Source organism: Aptenodytes forsteri, unplaced genomic scaffold (genome assembly GCF_000699145.1).
Source record: "Aptenodytes forsteri isolate BGI_AS27 unplaced genomic scaffold, ASM69914v1 Scaffold153, whole genome shotgun sequence".
In the NCBI taxonomy this organism is placed as follows: domain Eukaryota; kingdom Metazoa; phylum Chordata; class Aves; order Sphenisciformes; family Spheniscidae; genus Aptenodytes; species Aptenodytes forsteri.
Window position 1 is genome coordinate 347630 of NW_008796178.1, and position 19224 is coordinate 366853.

General features: G+C 38.4%; 1 protein-coding gene across 1 annotated transcript; it reads right to left on the reverse strand.

Annotated features, from left to right (window-relative positions):
* Positions 1-270: 270 nt before the first annotated feature.
* On the reverse strand, positions 271-13193 carry MMD (monocyte to macrophage differentiation associated). The gene is made up of 6 exons (XM_019474228.1): positions 13116-13193; positions 6191-6351; positions 5277-5351; positions 4765-4866; positions 3859-3928; positions 271-2527 (listed from the first exon to the last, which is right to left on the reverse strand). Exons 1-6 carry the CDS (start codon positions 13191-13193, stop codon positions 2327-2329), a joined length of 687 nt encoding a protein of 228 aa, XP_019329773.1. The 3' UTR covers positions 271-2326.
* Between the last annotated feature and the right edge of the window lie 6031 nt (positions 13194-19224).

Here is a 19224-nt window from a genome sequence, read left to right on the forward strand (position 1 = left end):
GACTGAGCGAGCCTGAGGGTCATTAGGTTCAACTCTGGGTCTCTCGCATCAAGAGCGGCAACGGTGTTAGTCCCTTACCTTCCTGCATAAGGGTTGGGGGCGGGGGGGGGGGGTGGATTATTTAACAAGCTGACTGAGCGAGCCTGAGGGTCATTAGGTTCAACTCTGGGTCTCTCGCATCAAGAGCGGCAACGGTGTTAGTCCCTTACCTTCCTGCATAAGGGTTGGGGGCGGGGGGGGGGGAAGAAACAACCAGCAAGAATACAACGGTTTCCAAATTGCACAAAATGTTTATTGTTAGTCTAGTACATTCAATATCATATTGACTAGAATACAGTAATTCAAAATATTTTTGGCGAATTGAAATTTTTTAAAAACCATTTCAAACACTCCAAAAAGCAATTCCATGAAAAATTAACTTAAAATTAAAACAAACATATTCAAGCAAGAGTTTCACTTTTGACTACAGAAAACCTTTACGTGTATTTTAGTGGTTTTAACAGTACTGCATTTAAACAAAATATATGACCTCGCAAAAAAGTGGAAAATATTAAAATAGACACAATGTTAAAAAACTGAGGCATCCAGATGTGCGAGACTGTTGTACTAGGAATTACCTGCCCGGTTGTTCCTTTTGTTCTCTTTTGGGGCAGTTAACTAGTCTGCTGTAGCGGTGCCGTTTCTCCAATCACCTGCAAACACCGCACAGCAATTCTTCCTCAATGCCTTGAATTTAAAGTTTGTCCCTCTTGTAAATTCCATATACAAATGTATATATTCTAAAATATGCGACCCACTGGCAAATCTAGGTGCAATATTAAACGGTACCTTGAAAAACTTCCCTATCTTGCTACTTATTGTTTGCAGACAGGCAATATCCAGAACAAAATCTGAAAAAGGCAACACGTTTTGGTTTTGTTTTTAAATACTGACATGAAAAACTGAGTAAATTAGAAAAAGGATAAAGTCAATCTTAATATAAGACATTCATTATATAGTGGGACAGGATACCATTATTGGACAAAGAGTATCACAATGACTCTCCTGTATCTGGTCATTTAATGCACGTGTTCTACAATCATGGCTTGCTACCACATTTGGTTTTCCTGCACAGAAAGACAGCAATACAATTAAAGACCAGTTTTACTCTGTGTAAGTCCCAGAATGGCAAGTGACACCGTACGGAGTTCTTCAAGCTCTTCTCCCCGAAAGGCTGTGCTTGCGAAGAACCAATAACCACGAATTCAAAGTGGTCAGCAATTGCTCTGTACCTGCCGCTCTGACCAGGATTTCCCAATTTAAAATTTAAATCCCTTTGAAAAATCCAAGCCTTAGTTTTACAGCACCGATACGCGTATACATCTTCTGGGGAAATGACTGACTCTCTGGTTTGGATAGGGGGATAATTAGCTGTCCACCTTCCTTAATACTGCCAACCTTTGGAAAGTCAGCTTTCACCCAAACTGCTGCCTGGCCGGGCAGCACCGAGTAGTGTTGGGAAATCTCGAGGAGAAACTCGTCTTAACCACTTCTTTGAAAGCACTTCATCTCCGTCTCGGATAAAGCCAAATTAAGGTGCTGTTTAAGTGGTGTTATAGATGAGCAGAATACTATCATGTTAAAACTCAGCAGAATCACATTTGGATTTTAGTCCGTAAAAGTGGTTATTACACCTGTAACACAACCTTTGGAAGAGGTACAACGTTTGCTTGTCAGTACAGTATGTGGAATGTAACCATTTCTTGCAAGATTTGCAACATGAGTAACTGCATAGATGACAGTTGTGTGTTTTCAGTTCAATAAATGTACTTTTCAAGTTTACAAAAAACACAAAAAGTTTCTATAAAAGTCATATTATACCAAGATAACGGGTGGTAGAAGTAGATTATTTGTCTGTGATTCATGTTTAATAAATGACTAGTGGAAAGGTGATAGAAACCTATGTCAAATCAAGGGAGTTACATTTTCGCTATTGCACTGACTTCACCATTTGAATCACTAATTTAGAAAAATTCACGTAGTTAAAAATTGTAAAATTAAACTAGAATACAAAATTTTATTTGTAAACATCAGGTAGCCAGTTCTACTAACATGGAATGGACTCGTCGTACTGCAGTACAGTATCTTGGTTATTTACAGCACTTGCCATTTGATGGGCAATTGCAGGACACATACAACATCAGTTCACAGTAATTGTGTTCAGAGAACTACCAAAGTCAGTGCAGTTTTTCTGTGCAATTTTCCAATTTCCTCAAATTCCTTAAGTCAAATAATACTGTTACAGAGGCCGAGTGCAGATTAATTTTTTTTTTTTTACATATGTATATCATAAGTGACGAATTATGTCTGCAGGACTTCTGTAAAGGTACTTCCAAATGGCATAGTAATGAACAGCAGCTGCTGTGGCCACAAATATGTGCCAGATGGCATGGGCAAACGGAATGACTCCATCGCTCTTGAAGAACACCACACCCAGACAATATATCAAGCCTCCCCATGCAACCTCCTGAAGTCCATCGGTGTTGCTCTGTCAATTAACAAGGAAAGATTAGTGGTGGGGCGTAGAGGAGGGAAAGGGTATTTTATGCACAAAATACAAAGTGTCATGTCCCCCCCCCCCAAAAAAAAGCTGGCTGTCATAACTCAGAACATCTTGGATATGAGAGATGGGCAAGTGAGAAAGCCAGTATATAAATATTTAGATCAAACTTTGTGAAATATATAATAATACATTTACATAATATGCCTCAATACAAGTAATAGCGGCATAACTCAAGAATTAAGACAAGTCTGATGTTTTGCTTCATGCTCCTTAGCAGAGCAGACAAACATGGAGAAAAAGAAAACGACGTTACTGTGCGTAAGAGTGAATTTAACACAACTCCTACTAGTTGGATGAAGCATCCAGCACGGTTTTGGTATAGCACAGCATTCATGTGGAACAGTTAAGTACTGTGACTGGCATTGCCTTGTAGAGGTGTCAGATTTATATTAGCAGCAGAGAGGGTTATTCAAAGTTATTTAAAATGTGTAACTATAAATAAATAGTCAAAGTTTTGAGGTGGACAAGATGGCGTAGGATGCTTTAGAGATGCACCAAGAAACCTTTTCTTTTTTTTTTTTAAAAAAAAAAAAAAAGGCCAACTGCTGAGAGATCAAGTATCCCAGATACCGTGCATCAGTTTGATACAGTTCAACGACTTCTCAACTTTTGAATTTTTCCCTGCTTCACTGATAAAAAGAAGCCTCCAGTAAGAGACAAAATCTTCCAGCTTTGTTGCCCCTAAGTAATTTTGAAAGGGGCAAGAATCAATTTACTTCCTCCATCTTGGTCCAGACCACAGAATCAATTGATTAGATTTTCCAGAGAGCTCTGACATACACCAAGAAAAAGGACAACGTTATCAGAAGTCCATTCCACTTTCCTAAAGAAAAAGCTTCTTTCCTAATTTGTAAGCGGGCATTAAGTAAGTTCATAAATAGTAAAATCTAGAAACATTCCTTGACAGGCTAAGGTACTTGACATCTTTATCGTTTTTACTAAAATGGAAGTAATTGAATTGTTACATCCAATATCCTTTCAGAAGTGAGGGTCTTTCAGAAGTGAAGTTCGGAGCCTAAGCTCTTTTTGTCTAGACCCTGCAGCCCAGATTCATTGAAATGCTACCTTGTTCTGTTGAATGTAAACTATAAACCCACAATATAACTGACTATATTTGGCTCTTCTGCAGAGAACATTTACAATTATCGTGGACTAAAGTTAACATCTTTTCAGAAGAAAGAGAGCTGCACTAGAACTTAAGCTAGTTATAAAAGGAAAGCTTGCGTGTTTGTAATGTTAATAGTTACATTCCTTACCATGGACGTCACTACCAGAGCAGGAGAAAATCCCATCGCTAAATAGAAAAAAAGTTCAACAATCTTATACCTAAAAAGGAACGATTTGAGTCATTTAAGGAGGTGTACAAGAGGATGAACATTTCCTTCAACAGTAAAAAAAAATGCTTTAAATTTTATGTTAGCATGGGTCCATTAAACTAGTCAAAAAGCTTTCTATGTAGATAGATAACCATTGTTTTATGACAAGAATAAAGCTAGTATTTATCTCTGCATTGTACAGTTGCAGGCACTACCTTCTTCTCTAAATACTGCCTAGATGCATTCACTTGCATTAAGTACTAGTGAGAATAAAACATTGAGACAACTTGTATTTTCTTATTTGACAAGAACCTCAGTAGCTCATCTCCAAAACAAAAGAGATGGGTCTTGCTCCCTGAGGATAAGTAATGAAAGCAGGCTCAAGACTTCAGATCTGAAACTCAAGGACTCACATCTCAAAACAAAAACAAGAAGGTAGCAGGAGTCAATATGCATCAGTATATATAAACAATATAATGCTGCAATATAATCTATACACAGTGCTACATAAATTAGGGGCGTAAGAAAGCCATCGTTTCAACCGGTTTCTTACCCTACCCACTCTCACCCCTGCTTTCTTGTAGCAAAAGTTAAAGTTTTAAAAGTGGATACTTCCCTCCCACCCCTTTAAGAGAAGACAGCAATATAGCCTAAAGACATGTTATGACAAGGTGACTACAATTATTTTCTGACAAGATGTAAATTTGCATCATTCTCATCACATATTTCCACTGTTTCAAAGCTCGTATTTCAGTGTGTGAAAGGCTGGATAGGAACACTCAGAAAGCAAGAAAGCCCCCACCTTTTAATTTCAGTTTAAGGTTAAATGCAAAGAATAATTCCTACTTTTCATGGTAGAGAAATACATAAATGGTTCCTCCAGCAGCCATCAGCCAGATAAACCAACGCATGTGAGATGCCAGAGGTCCAAGCTCACGTAGATTTAACCTGGAGGTACAAAGATTTCAAGAGACCAAAGTGATGAATGAATGGACCATACTGACACACGAGTAGTAGAACTTGATAAAAATAAATAAGTACTCAGAGCTCTAACTTAGGCATGATGGGGGAGAAGATACTTGGACATTCTATACATAGAGAAGCAGAAGGTGTGTTTGCATTGATGTGAGGGAAGCATAAACTGGGGTATGTGGAACATGAATAAATTGCTTTCTACTGTTTTCTAGTATTACTTCCTGTTCAGCAAATCCCAGGAGATTATATTATGTTGCATTTCACAATGCAGAATGTGGTCAATTGCATCTAAGAAGATTCCTACAGATTTTAGAAAGCCGCAAAGATAAACCATTCACAATGGAAAAAGCTTTAATCCTGAAGCTGCGTTTCAGATTTCTTACCATGGTGCATATGACGCCGCAATAAAGACATAGATCATCATTCTGTCACACATGTGAAAGCAATGCTCCATCGTCCTAGTAAGAGAGAGAACAAGTCACCAAGACAGATTTTGGAAAGACTTTTGTATCATCTCAGTCTCCTCACACACTTTAGAATTACTTTGGGGGAAATACCATCAGCTCCATAACCTCTTACAACCGTTTGGAAGACTGTTCAGCTGACTTCAACTTCAGGAGGTCATCAGCGAGACACGTAGGAGGTGAGCACTCCTCCATTCCTCTCCCCGTCTCCACCCCATCATGCATCCTGCTCTTTGGCAAGGAGGCAGAAAGTTGTCACATCAACTCCGCCTAATCCAGAAACTGTTACTATTTAGTGACTACTGGTTAAATCCAATTTATGGCCCAGAATTATACAGAGGTCATAATGGGGGGAAAAAACAACAACTAAAAAATACATAAATAAAAAAATCACATCTTAGTTTTGCTATTGCTGCCTTGCTCCCAAGGAGGCTTTCTGCTAGTTAACTGTGTATTGTATTATAATTCTCTTGGCAAGCTCTGTGTTCGTCAAAGTATTTGAGCGTGCCATAGTCCCAGACAGCATTCTCATTTCTGCAATGGAATTATATCCACCATGCACTTAGATTAGGTTTTTCCCATTCAACTTCTGGATTAAGAGCCACTACGGCCTAGAAATACACGTGTTTTCCTTGCGAAAAAGCAGCAGACATTAAAGTTTGTTTGTGTATGAGCTTGGCTCGCTATTTCAACAGAATCAAAGGTGTTTTTTCATGATTCAGTACAAGGTACCACTCCAGACTTCTGTAAAATCATGTTTTTAACTGAGAAACACAACAGAGAATCATCACAGAACATGAAAATAAAACATCTTATACATCTTATAGCGATACCTTAAGTGACTCTTTTTCCAAGAAACAATATGAAACACTGTGGAGACGATGAAGAGCGCACAGAGCCCCATGCCATACATCCATGCTGTTATCTTTTCCCATCGGTCATCAGAAAGCCGGTGGAGAAGGGCACTGCCCACAATCGCAGGAACAATGAGGAACTAAGAAAACAAAAGGCCATTGTTAAGTCTTTAATCGCAGCCAACGAAGTACCTCCCACAGTACAGCAACAGCAGGGCAGATAACACTGCAGTATGCCATATAAGACCATATGTACGACATGCTCCTAACAGGAGCAAGTTTTTCATTTAGGTGTATGTTGACACACAACCGTCAAAACTTCGACAACGTCTCAGACATTTAGGTTATATCCGTTTGGGCTAAATTTCTCCTCACATGGTATTAGGCTAGGTTACTAGCTCCTCTAGCCATGACACACAATCAGCCAAACAAAAGAATTTGCTAAGTCTTAGTAGTGTTTTTATTTTCACATTCTGCTTTGTGTTTTAAAAAAGTTTTGATCTTACCCTAGGCTTGGATCCAAACCACCTCTTGTGCATAGAGGCAGAGCACAGGAAAGATCAAAATAAAACTTAAATCCCAAATAAACAAACAAAACAAAATAAACTTAAATCCCAAATGAAAAAGTAAAGCATTTTGCAGAATAAAGCATAACTGCAGAAGTATGCAGTTAAGTAGAAGACGAGAATTAAGCAAAGGCTTTGCAGAACTTGGATTTTAGATATCGTAAATAAATTAGCTGCAAGCTTCTTTTATGAGTAGATTCTTAATGCATAAAGCTGATGTTCTTTTAATGCAGCGTATCCAAGTCTGTCTTCCTTACCACCTCCCTCTCAAGCAGCTTTAATTCAGGTCTTCCAAAACAACCACTGTTGGAACATCATGATGGAATTAGCATGCTCACATGAGGTATCTAAGAAGTGGGCTTCATATACATTTAAAACTACACTCCTTTCCAGAATAAATTACATCATGTACCTTTGTCTCATTCAGAAAAAAACAGGGGGGGGGCCAAAAAAGCATGTCCAACAAGTATTTAAAGAAAAGAACCTGCTGGCTGAGACATTTCTACCAGCCTCCTTCCACTAGGAAGGCGTATCTTTGTCAGCCTTCTAAGTTAAAAAGGCCGCACAAGTTCCCTTCCAGACCCTAGGTGTGTCTTAAGATGTTAATTTGTTCACTTGAATTGTAAGCAAGCTTCATAAGTTAAATACTTTGTAGTTTAACCCAAGTCTCACATGCTAAACAATAAAGCTAGGAACAAGTAATGTTTAAACAAATCTGGCAACTCTGCTTTGCATTACAGGTTTGATAGCTTAGAGTGCAAAGTTCTGGTCCAGCCTGCACTGTCTTTGTCCTTTATCTGCGTACAGACTAGAAGAAATTGAGGCTCTGACCACAGCTACAGTGCAGAAGATGCAGAGTATACCCACTGAATCTGGAAAGTAGTTGATTAATCCAGAGAGTTAAAAAAAAAAAAAAAAGAAACAAAAAACAAAAAAATGTGGCTTTTACTTCTGGCTTTTGAAGTACATCAACTGTAGCTTCATTACCATTATATTTTCTTCCTTCTTGCAAAACTTAGTACATTTATGCCAAAAGCTGTAGAGCCATGGAAATGAGAAGTATGGCATTCCTATATCCACAGCATTTGGACCAGAGGTGAACACACTTTCCGACTTTTGTAACGAGACTATGGAAGTTGACCTCATGCACTTTAGGGCCAAAAATAGTCTGCCAGTCTGGCCTCTTGTTTATCACAAACCATAAATTTCCATATACATATCCTGGATATCCCCCAAATTCAAGAAAGGTTAAAGTGTTTCACTCCTCAGGAGATTAGGCCCTCCTGTTTTCCACATATGGCATACAGTTTAAAGTGTGGCTGAAGCCCTCGAGACAGCAAGGAACTGATTAGATGCGGCAGTTGTTTCATTTAGTTTTTGCAGGAGAAGATGCCAAGCTCCAGAAATAATTTTTTTAGCTGTGTTTCTTTAAGCTGTGCAGTCATGCTGTATCCACGTTCATCATCTTCCTCCCCAATTTCTGATGCAAATTTCAGTTTTGACTATACTTGGCAGAGAACTAAAAGGTTTCGGAGAGATTACGTACCCACAAGTGCCATGAACACAAGTAACTAGGTAAAATAGCAAATCCCTACTAATTCCTTACTAAAAGCCTGGGTTTGAGCTGGTCCAAGATTCTGCCTGGAGCTCTGATTGAGACCATTTTATAGTAAGGAAGACCTCTCTGGAAACTAGATTTAGACATTACACAGAACAGCTTGCCTTTCTTGCACAGATACCCCAGCTTTTCACTAGTCTACTAAAATAAATACTTCACAAGTTAAGCTATGATGTGTCATGCTCAAATGGGCCAACACAGAGTTTGCTGCCAATCACTTTTTCCAGTAATTATTGTATATAAAGTTATAGGGTTAAAACAAATAAGCAATTCTCTTATCACCTCTTTCTTTGCACCTTCAGAATGAAGAATACAGCTACAAATGAGTACATGGATGAAGAGCTGAATTAATCTCTTTTCTGCCTTGTCCTGGCTCTGAAGAACGATTCTACTTCTCACAGGGAACAGCACTATACTAACATGAGAAGGATTTATTGTTTTTTTTCTAAGTATTCTATTTGGAAACACTTTCCCTCTGTGCCTGATATGCATCATGGGAACAGTTAGACTAAACAAGAGATGTTTTATTACTCTTTTTCTGACCAAAAATAGCTAGATTAAAGACAAAATCCAGAAGTGATACCCTGCTGTTCCAGCCAACTGGATAAAAGTTCTTTAGATACTAATGCCGTACCAGATAACGTATGATACAATGGACTTCATTATATCTAACATCCATCTTAAAAAAGAAATCTAGCACTCCAGTCAACAAAACAAGACGGATTTTCCCATGTTCATTTGAAAAAAAAATCTCTAGTGCAAGAACTGCATTTTAATCTTCAGAATGGAGAAGCAATCAATCAGTCCTTTAAAAGAAGGGGTATTTACCAAAAAAGTAGTCAAAGAATCAGAACTAATAGAATGACTGTGATTGCGCTGTGTCATTTTACAGCAATGACACAGCATTTCTAAGTTGCCAACATTCCTAGTAATAAAACTAGCTACAAGTCACACAAAGCTTTGCTTATTTCATCATGAAGTGCAACTCTTCCAAATGAGTATCGTCAAACCCACTGATTTAATGTACTATGAACAAAACCAGAACTGTGATGCTCCAATTTACTAGTTTTAGCACCTTCATTAATACTTGCTAAATCAGAAATGGGGCTGGTAGAGAGATTTACAGAACAAGAGAGTAGGCAACAGTTTCACGAAGTTTTCTAGAGAAATGACAGAACAAATTGAGAGCATGAAGTTACAAACCCCTTTCCAATAAGAAGACAGACAAAGGACTAAAATGTATTTATTTATTTACAGCTATAGGCGGGAATCTTTAAGAGGAGACTTGGGTACAATCCCCACGTGATGTATTTTGGGAAACCAACTACCACAGCCCCTACTGTCACAAATAGCAGCCACTGCAAAAAGGCTGAAGACACAAAGGAAAATGCTGAAACAGTAAGTTGTAAACCTGATCAGGCATACTTCAGGGAAATTAAACTCTCTGGTTACTAACTTAGAGCAAAGTATCTGGTACCTTCCATCTATTTGGGGTTGCCTACAATACTGGTACGTCAGTCAGTATTTTATCTGTATTCTTTCCGTATTTCTGTAGACAGTCTCTCCCATAGAGAGGTTTAAAAATCTGTTTAAAACTTTGCTTTTGTATATAACATTCACACCAAATTAAGTTATTTTCTTTCCACACGAGGCTCTGCACGTCACGTAGTCAGCACCAGTGACCTTGGATGCACAAGCCACGGTGTTATTGTTGCGACCTCATCTGCCTTTTGTTTAGAGGGAAACACTAACAGCACAAAGATGGTCCCTACACCTCCTCTTTGGAAAGGGAGGCAACGGGAAGATCAACAAAGCAGCCAAATTCACCTGTGGCACTTCAAGGGAACCATGAAGGACTGTGTCCTCTCAGGCGGCCTGCTCCAGGGGTGTAGCCCTGAAGCCAGGTACAGCGTCTCCCTACCCGAAAGTTTTCTCTCCTCAAATAAGGAGACAAGCACCGTGGAGCGGGAAGCCTGCTGGCAACTTGGGTTGCGCAATACACAGAGAGCAGAGAAACCGCTAGTATCAGTTGGGTAGAACGGAAACGTTTTCATCGTAAGAGCCCTTCTGAAATGTTCATGACACCTTCTTCCACGCTCAAATGGCCTGGTAAATGCTCCAAGCCTCATTTTTGAAATATTTATACTTCTTTCTTCTTTTTTCCATGCGCTGCACAACCCAAGACTGGAATAAAGAGACTGTAACTTATTTTAAGAATAGTTCCTCCTTTTAAGGCAGTTGGAAGAAACTTTTAGAGCAGTATAAAGCAAGCCATGCCTAAATTCTGAGGTTTTAATACAACAGGGCATATCTTTTGTCTGATAAACCTTAGTAAACTACAAACTTTCACGATGAAAGAGCCATCCCACCCTTTCTGATAAACCTTAGTAAACTACAAAGTTTCACGATGAAAGAGCCATCCCACCCTTAGATTTAGCTTACCTTACAACTCAAATTCTTACGACTCCTGCCTCTCTCATACACTGTTTCCTTCCTGTTCTTCTAAACACAGAGCGCAGTCTTTTCTGTCTCTGTATTCAACTGCTTAGCTGCCCTTCCTGTCTCTCAGTGTCTAAAGAGAAGTCAGTGCTTCATTTAAATCTTAAAAAAAAAGAAATCAAGACATTTTAAATGGCCTTACTAGTTAGAAATTTGAAGATACCTTACTATGCTACACAAAGTTAGCTTTTAAGTATTGTAACAAGAAGCTATGCATGGGATTCTGTATCCCCATTTATTAATTGTTCTGGGGTTTTTCTGAAGCAACTGCCTAAACTGACTACTGTGTATTTTTAAGTCAAAAAAACAGACGGGATACCTACTGAGTAGTGCAGCCACGCTCGTAAAATATAAGTTGACTACTTCCTGAATTATGAAAGCTTTGAAAAAATATACGGAGAACCATTGCTAAACTCTGTTTTGTAGAAATTACATCACCGTCTAATTGAAAACTCAGCCTGTAATCTAGCAGCAAAGACTCAACCACTTGACCTTCTAACATTTGGTAAAACAGTCTAACACAGAGGAGAAGCAAGCATCCCCCCCAGCTTTTTCTGTATAATCCACTGTGCTTCCCCAGATTAGATTCCTATTTCAAGGCTTTAAATTTTGATTAAAAGTTATTTATTGCATACAATTTTATTTAAGGAGTAACAACCCCTCTTTTGCACTACACTTTATTTTCTTCCGAAGAGTATGTTAACGTTGCATATCCCCAAGCTGCTAACAGTTCATGGTAGGCTTCAGCACATAGATTGGCTGGGGGGGAAGTAATTAGACAGCTTCACCAGAAACTGTAACGTACCAGAAAATACTGATGTGACATCTCGGCTGTAAACAGTTCATGGTAGGCTTCAGCACATAGATTGGCTGTTCAGAAAGTAATTAGACAGCTTCACCAGAAACTGTAACGTACCAGAAAATACTGATGTGACATCTCGGCTGTAACCTACTGCTAACAGGCAGGAATAAGACATGCCTGTTTTTCAACCAGATGAAGGCTAGAATTGCTAAGGAGTACAGCAACTTCTGCCAGATATTTTGAAATCTAACTTCTTGGCCAGAGTAAACAAGAGTTGTACAAGGATTATGAGATAAACTACATATTTGTGCTAACTAACAGAATGTTGCTTCATTCTCTAGACAAATAAGCATATATTTACATAACGCTGTACATGAGACCCTTGGCTTAAAAACATGTAAGCTTCAGTTAGCTTTTCTATACGTAAACCAAGGTGATTGTTTTTACCAGCAACACAGAGCTGCGTGCCGGTTATCTGTAAAACACACACGAAGGATCTTGAAGAACAGAGCTCTTTCTAGAACGGAAGAGTCCCATGCACTACTTTGAGCATCCATATCTATAGCTCGCTCAGACAAGAGACTGAGGACAAAGTCAAACATACTTCAGATGTTTGGAGTTAAACAAGGGATTGAGGAGAAGCACAAGCTGTTTTTATAAAAGGGCAAATGCTATCTTAAAAAACAAACACACACATTTTTAAGTCCTTTTCAAAGTGCCAGACAGCAAATTAAACTTCCCAATTAAAAAAAAAAAAAAAAAAAAGGACTGTTTTCATTATTTTGTGTATGTCGTATATTCAAATCTAGTATGGGTCTATACATCATGAAAATAAGGACAGACTAGGATTTTTAGTAGGGCTGTCAGCATTATTAGTGCCTCTTTCAAAATAGGAGGTTTCTTGAAGAATCAATTCATAGATAGGAAGTATCAGAACTAAGCCGTTCTAGCTCTTCTGGCTAATACCCACAGTCTTATGAAGCCTTCCACTTCTAACGTGAATAAATCTTTCGTATACTTCCAGTACACAATTTGCACAATACCGTATGAGCACGGTACTGGGAAATCTGCCTTGCAATACTAACTAGTATAGACCTATATTCACTTTACCATAGTCACCCTTCGACTGGGACAGAGGAAAAACCTCTAAAGACATGTAACTTACTTTGGTGAGAAGGAATCTTATGAAGCACCTGGAGGTCCTAGAGATTCCGAACAAGGACTAGTGATTACCAGCCATCTAATTAACATTACATTTTCTGGACTGTTATAGCTGAAGCTTATATAACAAAACCAGAGAGGTTGTAAATATGAATACACTTGGGCAAAGGTAAGCATTTAGCCATCCAAACCCACAAAAATTTACCAAAACATCTGGTTTTAAAAAAAAAAAAAAAAAACAGGAAATGTACTACTTACTGCATGTGTGTAACAGTTAGCAGCATGTTCATAGCAAGTGGGTTTGTAGCGGCTGTTTGCTGGAGCTGGGTGGTTCATGAACCTGTTGAATAATTAAGAGGTATTTTTAGGAAAGTTAATAAACAATCTCTTTGGAGTGTCATGAAGGAATACCTCCAACCTAGTAGTGTTAAAAATTATAAGTACAGACATGTTGAAAGCAACTGTTATTTAAATTGCAAGTTCTCCCAGATAAGTTCTCTTAACAGAAACATACGTTAAATAAATTCCTGTGACTGCCCGTCACAGTGGATGGTTAACTTTAATCAAGACTTTGCATACAGAAGTCAGACCCCCCTCTTTTCCGACAGCTTGGTCGGATGAAGAATGAACTATTTCCTATTTAAGTAATATAATATGGACTCAAATCGCTCCTGAAATACAGACTTCATTATAGCTGCCAAGGGTTACTCTTCTTTTAAGAAGTTCTTGAAAATACAGCAATATTCCAGTTCTATAACACCTCGGATTAAACCAACTTGAACATTGACTTTTCAATTCCTATAGCAAGCAGTATTTGTGTTTGGAGCGTTAGATGGCTCGATTTTTCTTTGAGGCTAATGCTATCTTCTGTCTGTAACTAAGATCCAAGCTACACAGGGATGAAAAGGAGACTTAATGGTTAACTCCGAAGAGGAAAAATTTCAAGAGGCTTACCATAGACATTCCACCTTTTTCTCTAAGAATTTTCAAACATTACCTAATAAACAAACAATCACACCAAACACAGTCTATGCAAGCCAAACGAAATATGATGAAACTTGAGAAAGTTTTGGAAGAACTTGCCAATGCAAATGTTGCATGTAACTATTCTAAAAAAACCAAACACTTGAGTTGTTTCTGTGAAACTACACAATTTAAATCTGTGTATAAAAACCTCTAAGAGACAGCACACATTTATATGCAACCAGACAGTCAAATCAAAGTTATGAACTACTCCAGCTACAGTACCGTGCATGTTCTCCCAGCACAGCCTACTGTCATACAAAAGTGATTCTCTTTCACTAATAAACTCCAGTTTACTCCAGATTATTATAAAACTATGCACTGACAATTAGTCAGGTATCCAACAGGCCAGGAACAGCTTCGCAACAAATACAGAACACATCTGTACGTTCAGAACTGAGAGCAGCTTTGTTAGCTAGATTTATATAAAGAGCTTGTTAGACAAACTTTGGTCCTCCCCCATGTCCCTCCTGGTTTAAGTCCAAACCAGTCCTATTTTTATGACATCCATAAAATATTGGCCGATCTCAAACCAGAGAAAAACAACCAACCAACCAACAAACCCAACCAGAATCTTATAGTTTGAGTAAGCAGTTCCAGATTTCTGGGATATAAGACACTTGGTTTTCTTGACTGATTTATTAAGTGATTTGTAAACAATTTTTTTCTAAACTGATATACGAAAATTTAACAGCATTGTTAAAATAACGCAGTGTCATGATCTCTCTCCAGATTGCGGCAATTTCAAAAAACAGTTTCAACTATTACTAATACAAAGGATAAGAAAAATGTGAATTTCATTCACAGACACTGAGTAGAAATGGTTGTTAGCAAATGAGTAATTCCACGGGAGTTAATACATTGTTAAAAAATGGCAATTCTTTTGTCAGTGACAAGTGACACCTTCCTCTAATCTCCAAGAGGATAATGACATTGTAGTCATATACACATGCTTGCAGAGCATTTGGAAAATGATTTTGTTGCCCAGTGAATACAGGTCTTCAACAGCTGCTGAAGACCATCTCAGCATCCCCTACAGATGGAACATTCACTTTACTCAGTTCTGCTTCCAAGTTAGGAAAACATTTAAAAATAAAAGCATCTGTTGGCTCAGTTGAGTGACCAGAATTAGACTGCCCTTGCCCAACTCCATAAATTCAAAGTCATGGGAAACCTTTCACTGATTACATCTAGAATATTATTACCTTTCTCCAAAGGCCATGGTGGTACCCTGGAAGTCTCACAAGAAGTAGGAAATAAAACAAAACCCCACAACAACTAAAGAAGCCAAAGGAATAAGCTTATCTTCAGTACTAGCTTTAGAATTTCTGTTGTTCCAAATTTCTATATAAGATATTATCATCATCTAAAACTCTATAAATCATTGAAGGTAGCCTGCTAATGGGACCTTCAATTATCCGTTAGAGGATAACTTTCAATTTTTTTTTTTTCCCTTTTCATTTATATTTATTTAGTAGAAAAGATACCGGATCTTTCTAAACCAGTCACAACAGAGCCTCGGGTAGCGTTAGATTTCAGACAGAATTATGAACAGACACTTCAGAAAAGTCCACTTATTATTAGGACCTCTTATTCTCACTAATTTAAAGACAGTGTTATTAGTAGTAAAACAGAACATAAAGACATTAACAAAACTATCCTCTCTCTGTTATCTACACAAAGGGCTGGGGTTTTTCCCCCCTTGTTTGTGCCAGCACAGGGATGATGCAAAGATTTGATCATCTGTGTGTGCAAATATTTGATCATCTGTGTGGTAACTTCAGGCTGGCAAAACAGACAAGCATCAGGTTTCGGAAGACTTCACACTTACAAAACATTTCAAACTTTTTTTTTTTTAAATAAATACTTCAATTCTGATTATTTAATTTAAAACAACAACAAAAATGGTTAGTAACACGGCTGTTGAACAGAAAGCTTTACTGGCCTCCCACAACAGCTGGAACTTGCTTTTCTTCCACCAGAGTTCTAGCAGACCACCACCGTTAGCAACACTTTACCCATCCCCTTCACCTACATGTTTTTACTAATAACACCACCATAGTATGTTTTGCCAGGAGAGGAAGAGTCAGGCTTTACCTCTACCTTAAAGAAAAGGATCTCGAAACACCTCACTATCTAACTTTGCTGTACATTTGACACACCTGCACCTCTCCTTTCTGCAAGGTATCGACTGCAACGGGCTGCAAGACCCAGGCAGCAAACGCTGGAGCATATTTGCTCACAGACAACATTCTCAGTAAAGCAAAGCCTCAGTTATTTCCCTATGCCTCTTTATAATACTGTTTATGAACGTTATCAGGAACAACTTTAGAGAAAGGATCATTTAAAAAGTGGTTGAATAGGGCAGTAATTCCAGCCAATGCTCCTCTTGAGTTTGTTTCATTTCCAGTTTGACAGTTTGTGTTTAATACCTTAAGAAACAGACCTGAAGTTTGAAAATAGCTGCTTTGGGATACTACGCTGAAGTACTCGTGAAAACCAGGAAAAATTATTTTTACACATACTGTTAAAAAAAGTCATATACTCCTGTAGTTATATGTATGTATGACATTGCAATATAAAGGCAAAAGAATTTGGTTGCAGACTTACTCACAGTCTAGAGGCAAAAACTGTTCTGTTCTTTCTTAAAGATAAATAGAGCAAGCCCACACCATCACCAACAACGGATGCTTTTTGTTTTCTGCCACATGAATATTGCAACACAGGAACATTGTTTCTCCTCCTATCTACAGGTCAAGTTTGCCTCTTCCAAAAAAGATAATTGTGAAGAATATAATCTCACCTTCCTAAAGTAGAAACTTGATATATAGCATTCAGATCCTGTTTACTCCTAAATAAAGGCTCTCTATAACACAACCATTACAGTTATTATCGAATGCAAGACAGTCTGATAAGGTCCCACTGAACTGGACTACAATTTACAGGAAACATCTTTAAGTGAAGCCTTTTGATTCTCTAACAAATCTCTAATGTATTCTTTAATAGGAACTCTAGTGAAACCAGAGTCATTTAATCAGGGGATATGCAGCATTATCTCACAAGAACGCATAAATACTTCTCCATTTAAGATACTGACAATCCAAGATCTCTAATATAAAATATTAACTCCTTCAATATCAGAATTTGAAATTTCCGAAATTAACAGACTAATAACTACCCGCAGAATGCTTTTGCACTGAACTGAGTTATGAGTTCATTTTCACAATTTAAATGCATTCTTAAAGCTCAAGAACTACCTGAGGCCAAGGAAGTCCAAGCTTTATCGTTTCAGAGCACACAAACAACCTTCTTCGATGAGCACATTCCCAATATAAGTGGAAAAGGGTATTGAGAAAGACATATGACAATTTAAAACAAGAGAGAAGAAACTCATACCCCTCCCTTTACACCACCTGAACTTTAAACACTTCAAATATTTAAAATGTTAAACCTATGGGCTAATCCATTCTTTGTGAGAGACCCCTGGTCTCAAGTTTCTGTTCGTGTCCAAGGAGTAGATGCTTTATGTTTCATAGTGATTCCAGAATTAAGAGATCATAGTATTTGGGAGAGAAAGGAGGAGGAAAACCTGAGGGTTCTTAGTGCTCTGTCTTCGCATGCAAACTCAACTTAGAAAAATAAATTATAAAATCCCAAATCTATTGCACATATTTGTATGGCATTTGCCTGGTATCACAGCAAGCCTATAACCAAAACTGCAGAAGAGAAAAGCACCTTTCAAATCTTGCCTTATTCTCGATTCCCATCTGCTGAATGAATTATTCTTTGAAGCATGAAGTAAAATGTCAGTAAAAACAGCAAGCACTGATAATAGCCTCAAAGATCCGGATTTTTAGTCTTTTCAGGAAGTACATTTCCTTTATTCAGCTCAAAAGGCCTCATACTTCCTTTTACCAGCTTAAAAGCACATTACCCCTTTTTGTATCTTTCTTTTCTTGTGCTTTCCAGCAGCAGGAGAGGCCATTTAGGCCTAATAAGCCACAAATAACAGCATATGAGAAACTGCAACAAGGTGGGGATAACTCCACAAAAACCAGCAGCAGCACACATTAAATGGGGTTACATATTTAGATACTGAAGCAATTTTTATGTTATCTAGGCTCTTTGTTTTCAAAAGGAAAAACAAACCCAAAAAAATCACAAGCAGATCAAAATAGATCAGCACTACGTTTTCACGATGACCACGTAGGTAAGATTTTGAAGAGACACGAATAGGTTTACAAAAAGCTTGCTTTCTTTGACCAAATTGGCAGCTATTTCCTCTTTATGAATTCAAGTCCATTCAGTCAAAAATAGAGCCATATTCCTCTGGACCTTCCTTCCTGGATTAGGAAATACCTAGTTGTGGTTTGTAACTGTTCACATAATATTTTCACGATGACCATGTAGGTAAGATTTTGAAGAGACATGAATAGGTTTACAAAAAGCTTGCTTTCTTTGACCAAATTGGCAGCTATTTCCTCTTTATGAATTCAAGTCCATTCAGTCAAAAATAGAGCCATATTCCTCTGGACCTTCCTTCCTGGATTAGGAAATACCTAGTTGTGGTTTGTAACTGTTCACATAATCTTTACTATCGCTGAACAACCGAGTCACAGAAATAATTCAGATCAGCACAGAAGCAGACCACTTATTTGGAAATGCCAGTGAAATCACATGCTGTGTAAAGGTTCATGTACTTACAGCACAATACTAAAGATAAAATGAAATCTGCCATACTCTGAGAGTCCATTAACAATTGTGGTATCGTACGTACATTAGGCCATGGAAAACAGTGTCTGTGCATCCCACTGACCTCCCAAAAGACTCCTCAACCTTCTGGCAAGTATGAAAGGCAAAATTTCAAGCGAAGAGTGGGGAGCGAACAGGAGTCACATCAGGTGCTGCGGCACATCTGAGCTCAGGGGCAGGGTATCAGCCAGCGTAACAGCCTAGGTGTGGGCGAGTACAGAAACCAGGTCTGACCACAGTCATATTTTTCTTTCAGTTCTCTCTCAATTTTATGTCCCTTTTAATACTTAGGCTTTGGTTTCTTGAGCGAGTTGGTGAAAAGAGAGCGGGGCAGCCCTACGGCAGTGTACCTGCTGAGGGAAGCCATCGTAGAAACCGGTCTTATCTGGGAGATGGACTGTCACTCAACTGTTACCGGCCTCGCATCTGACCTTTGAGCAATTAAGTACCTAAAGCCCACATAATATACATGTTTACCCAGGAACCTCGACCGCACCGTTACCCAGCCGAACCCCCCCCCGTGAATACGAGCAGCATCTTCAATCCGCCCTGAGAAATACCTGAACAAAGAGCACCGGCGCTCTGCCGAGGG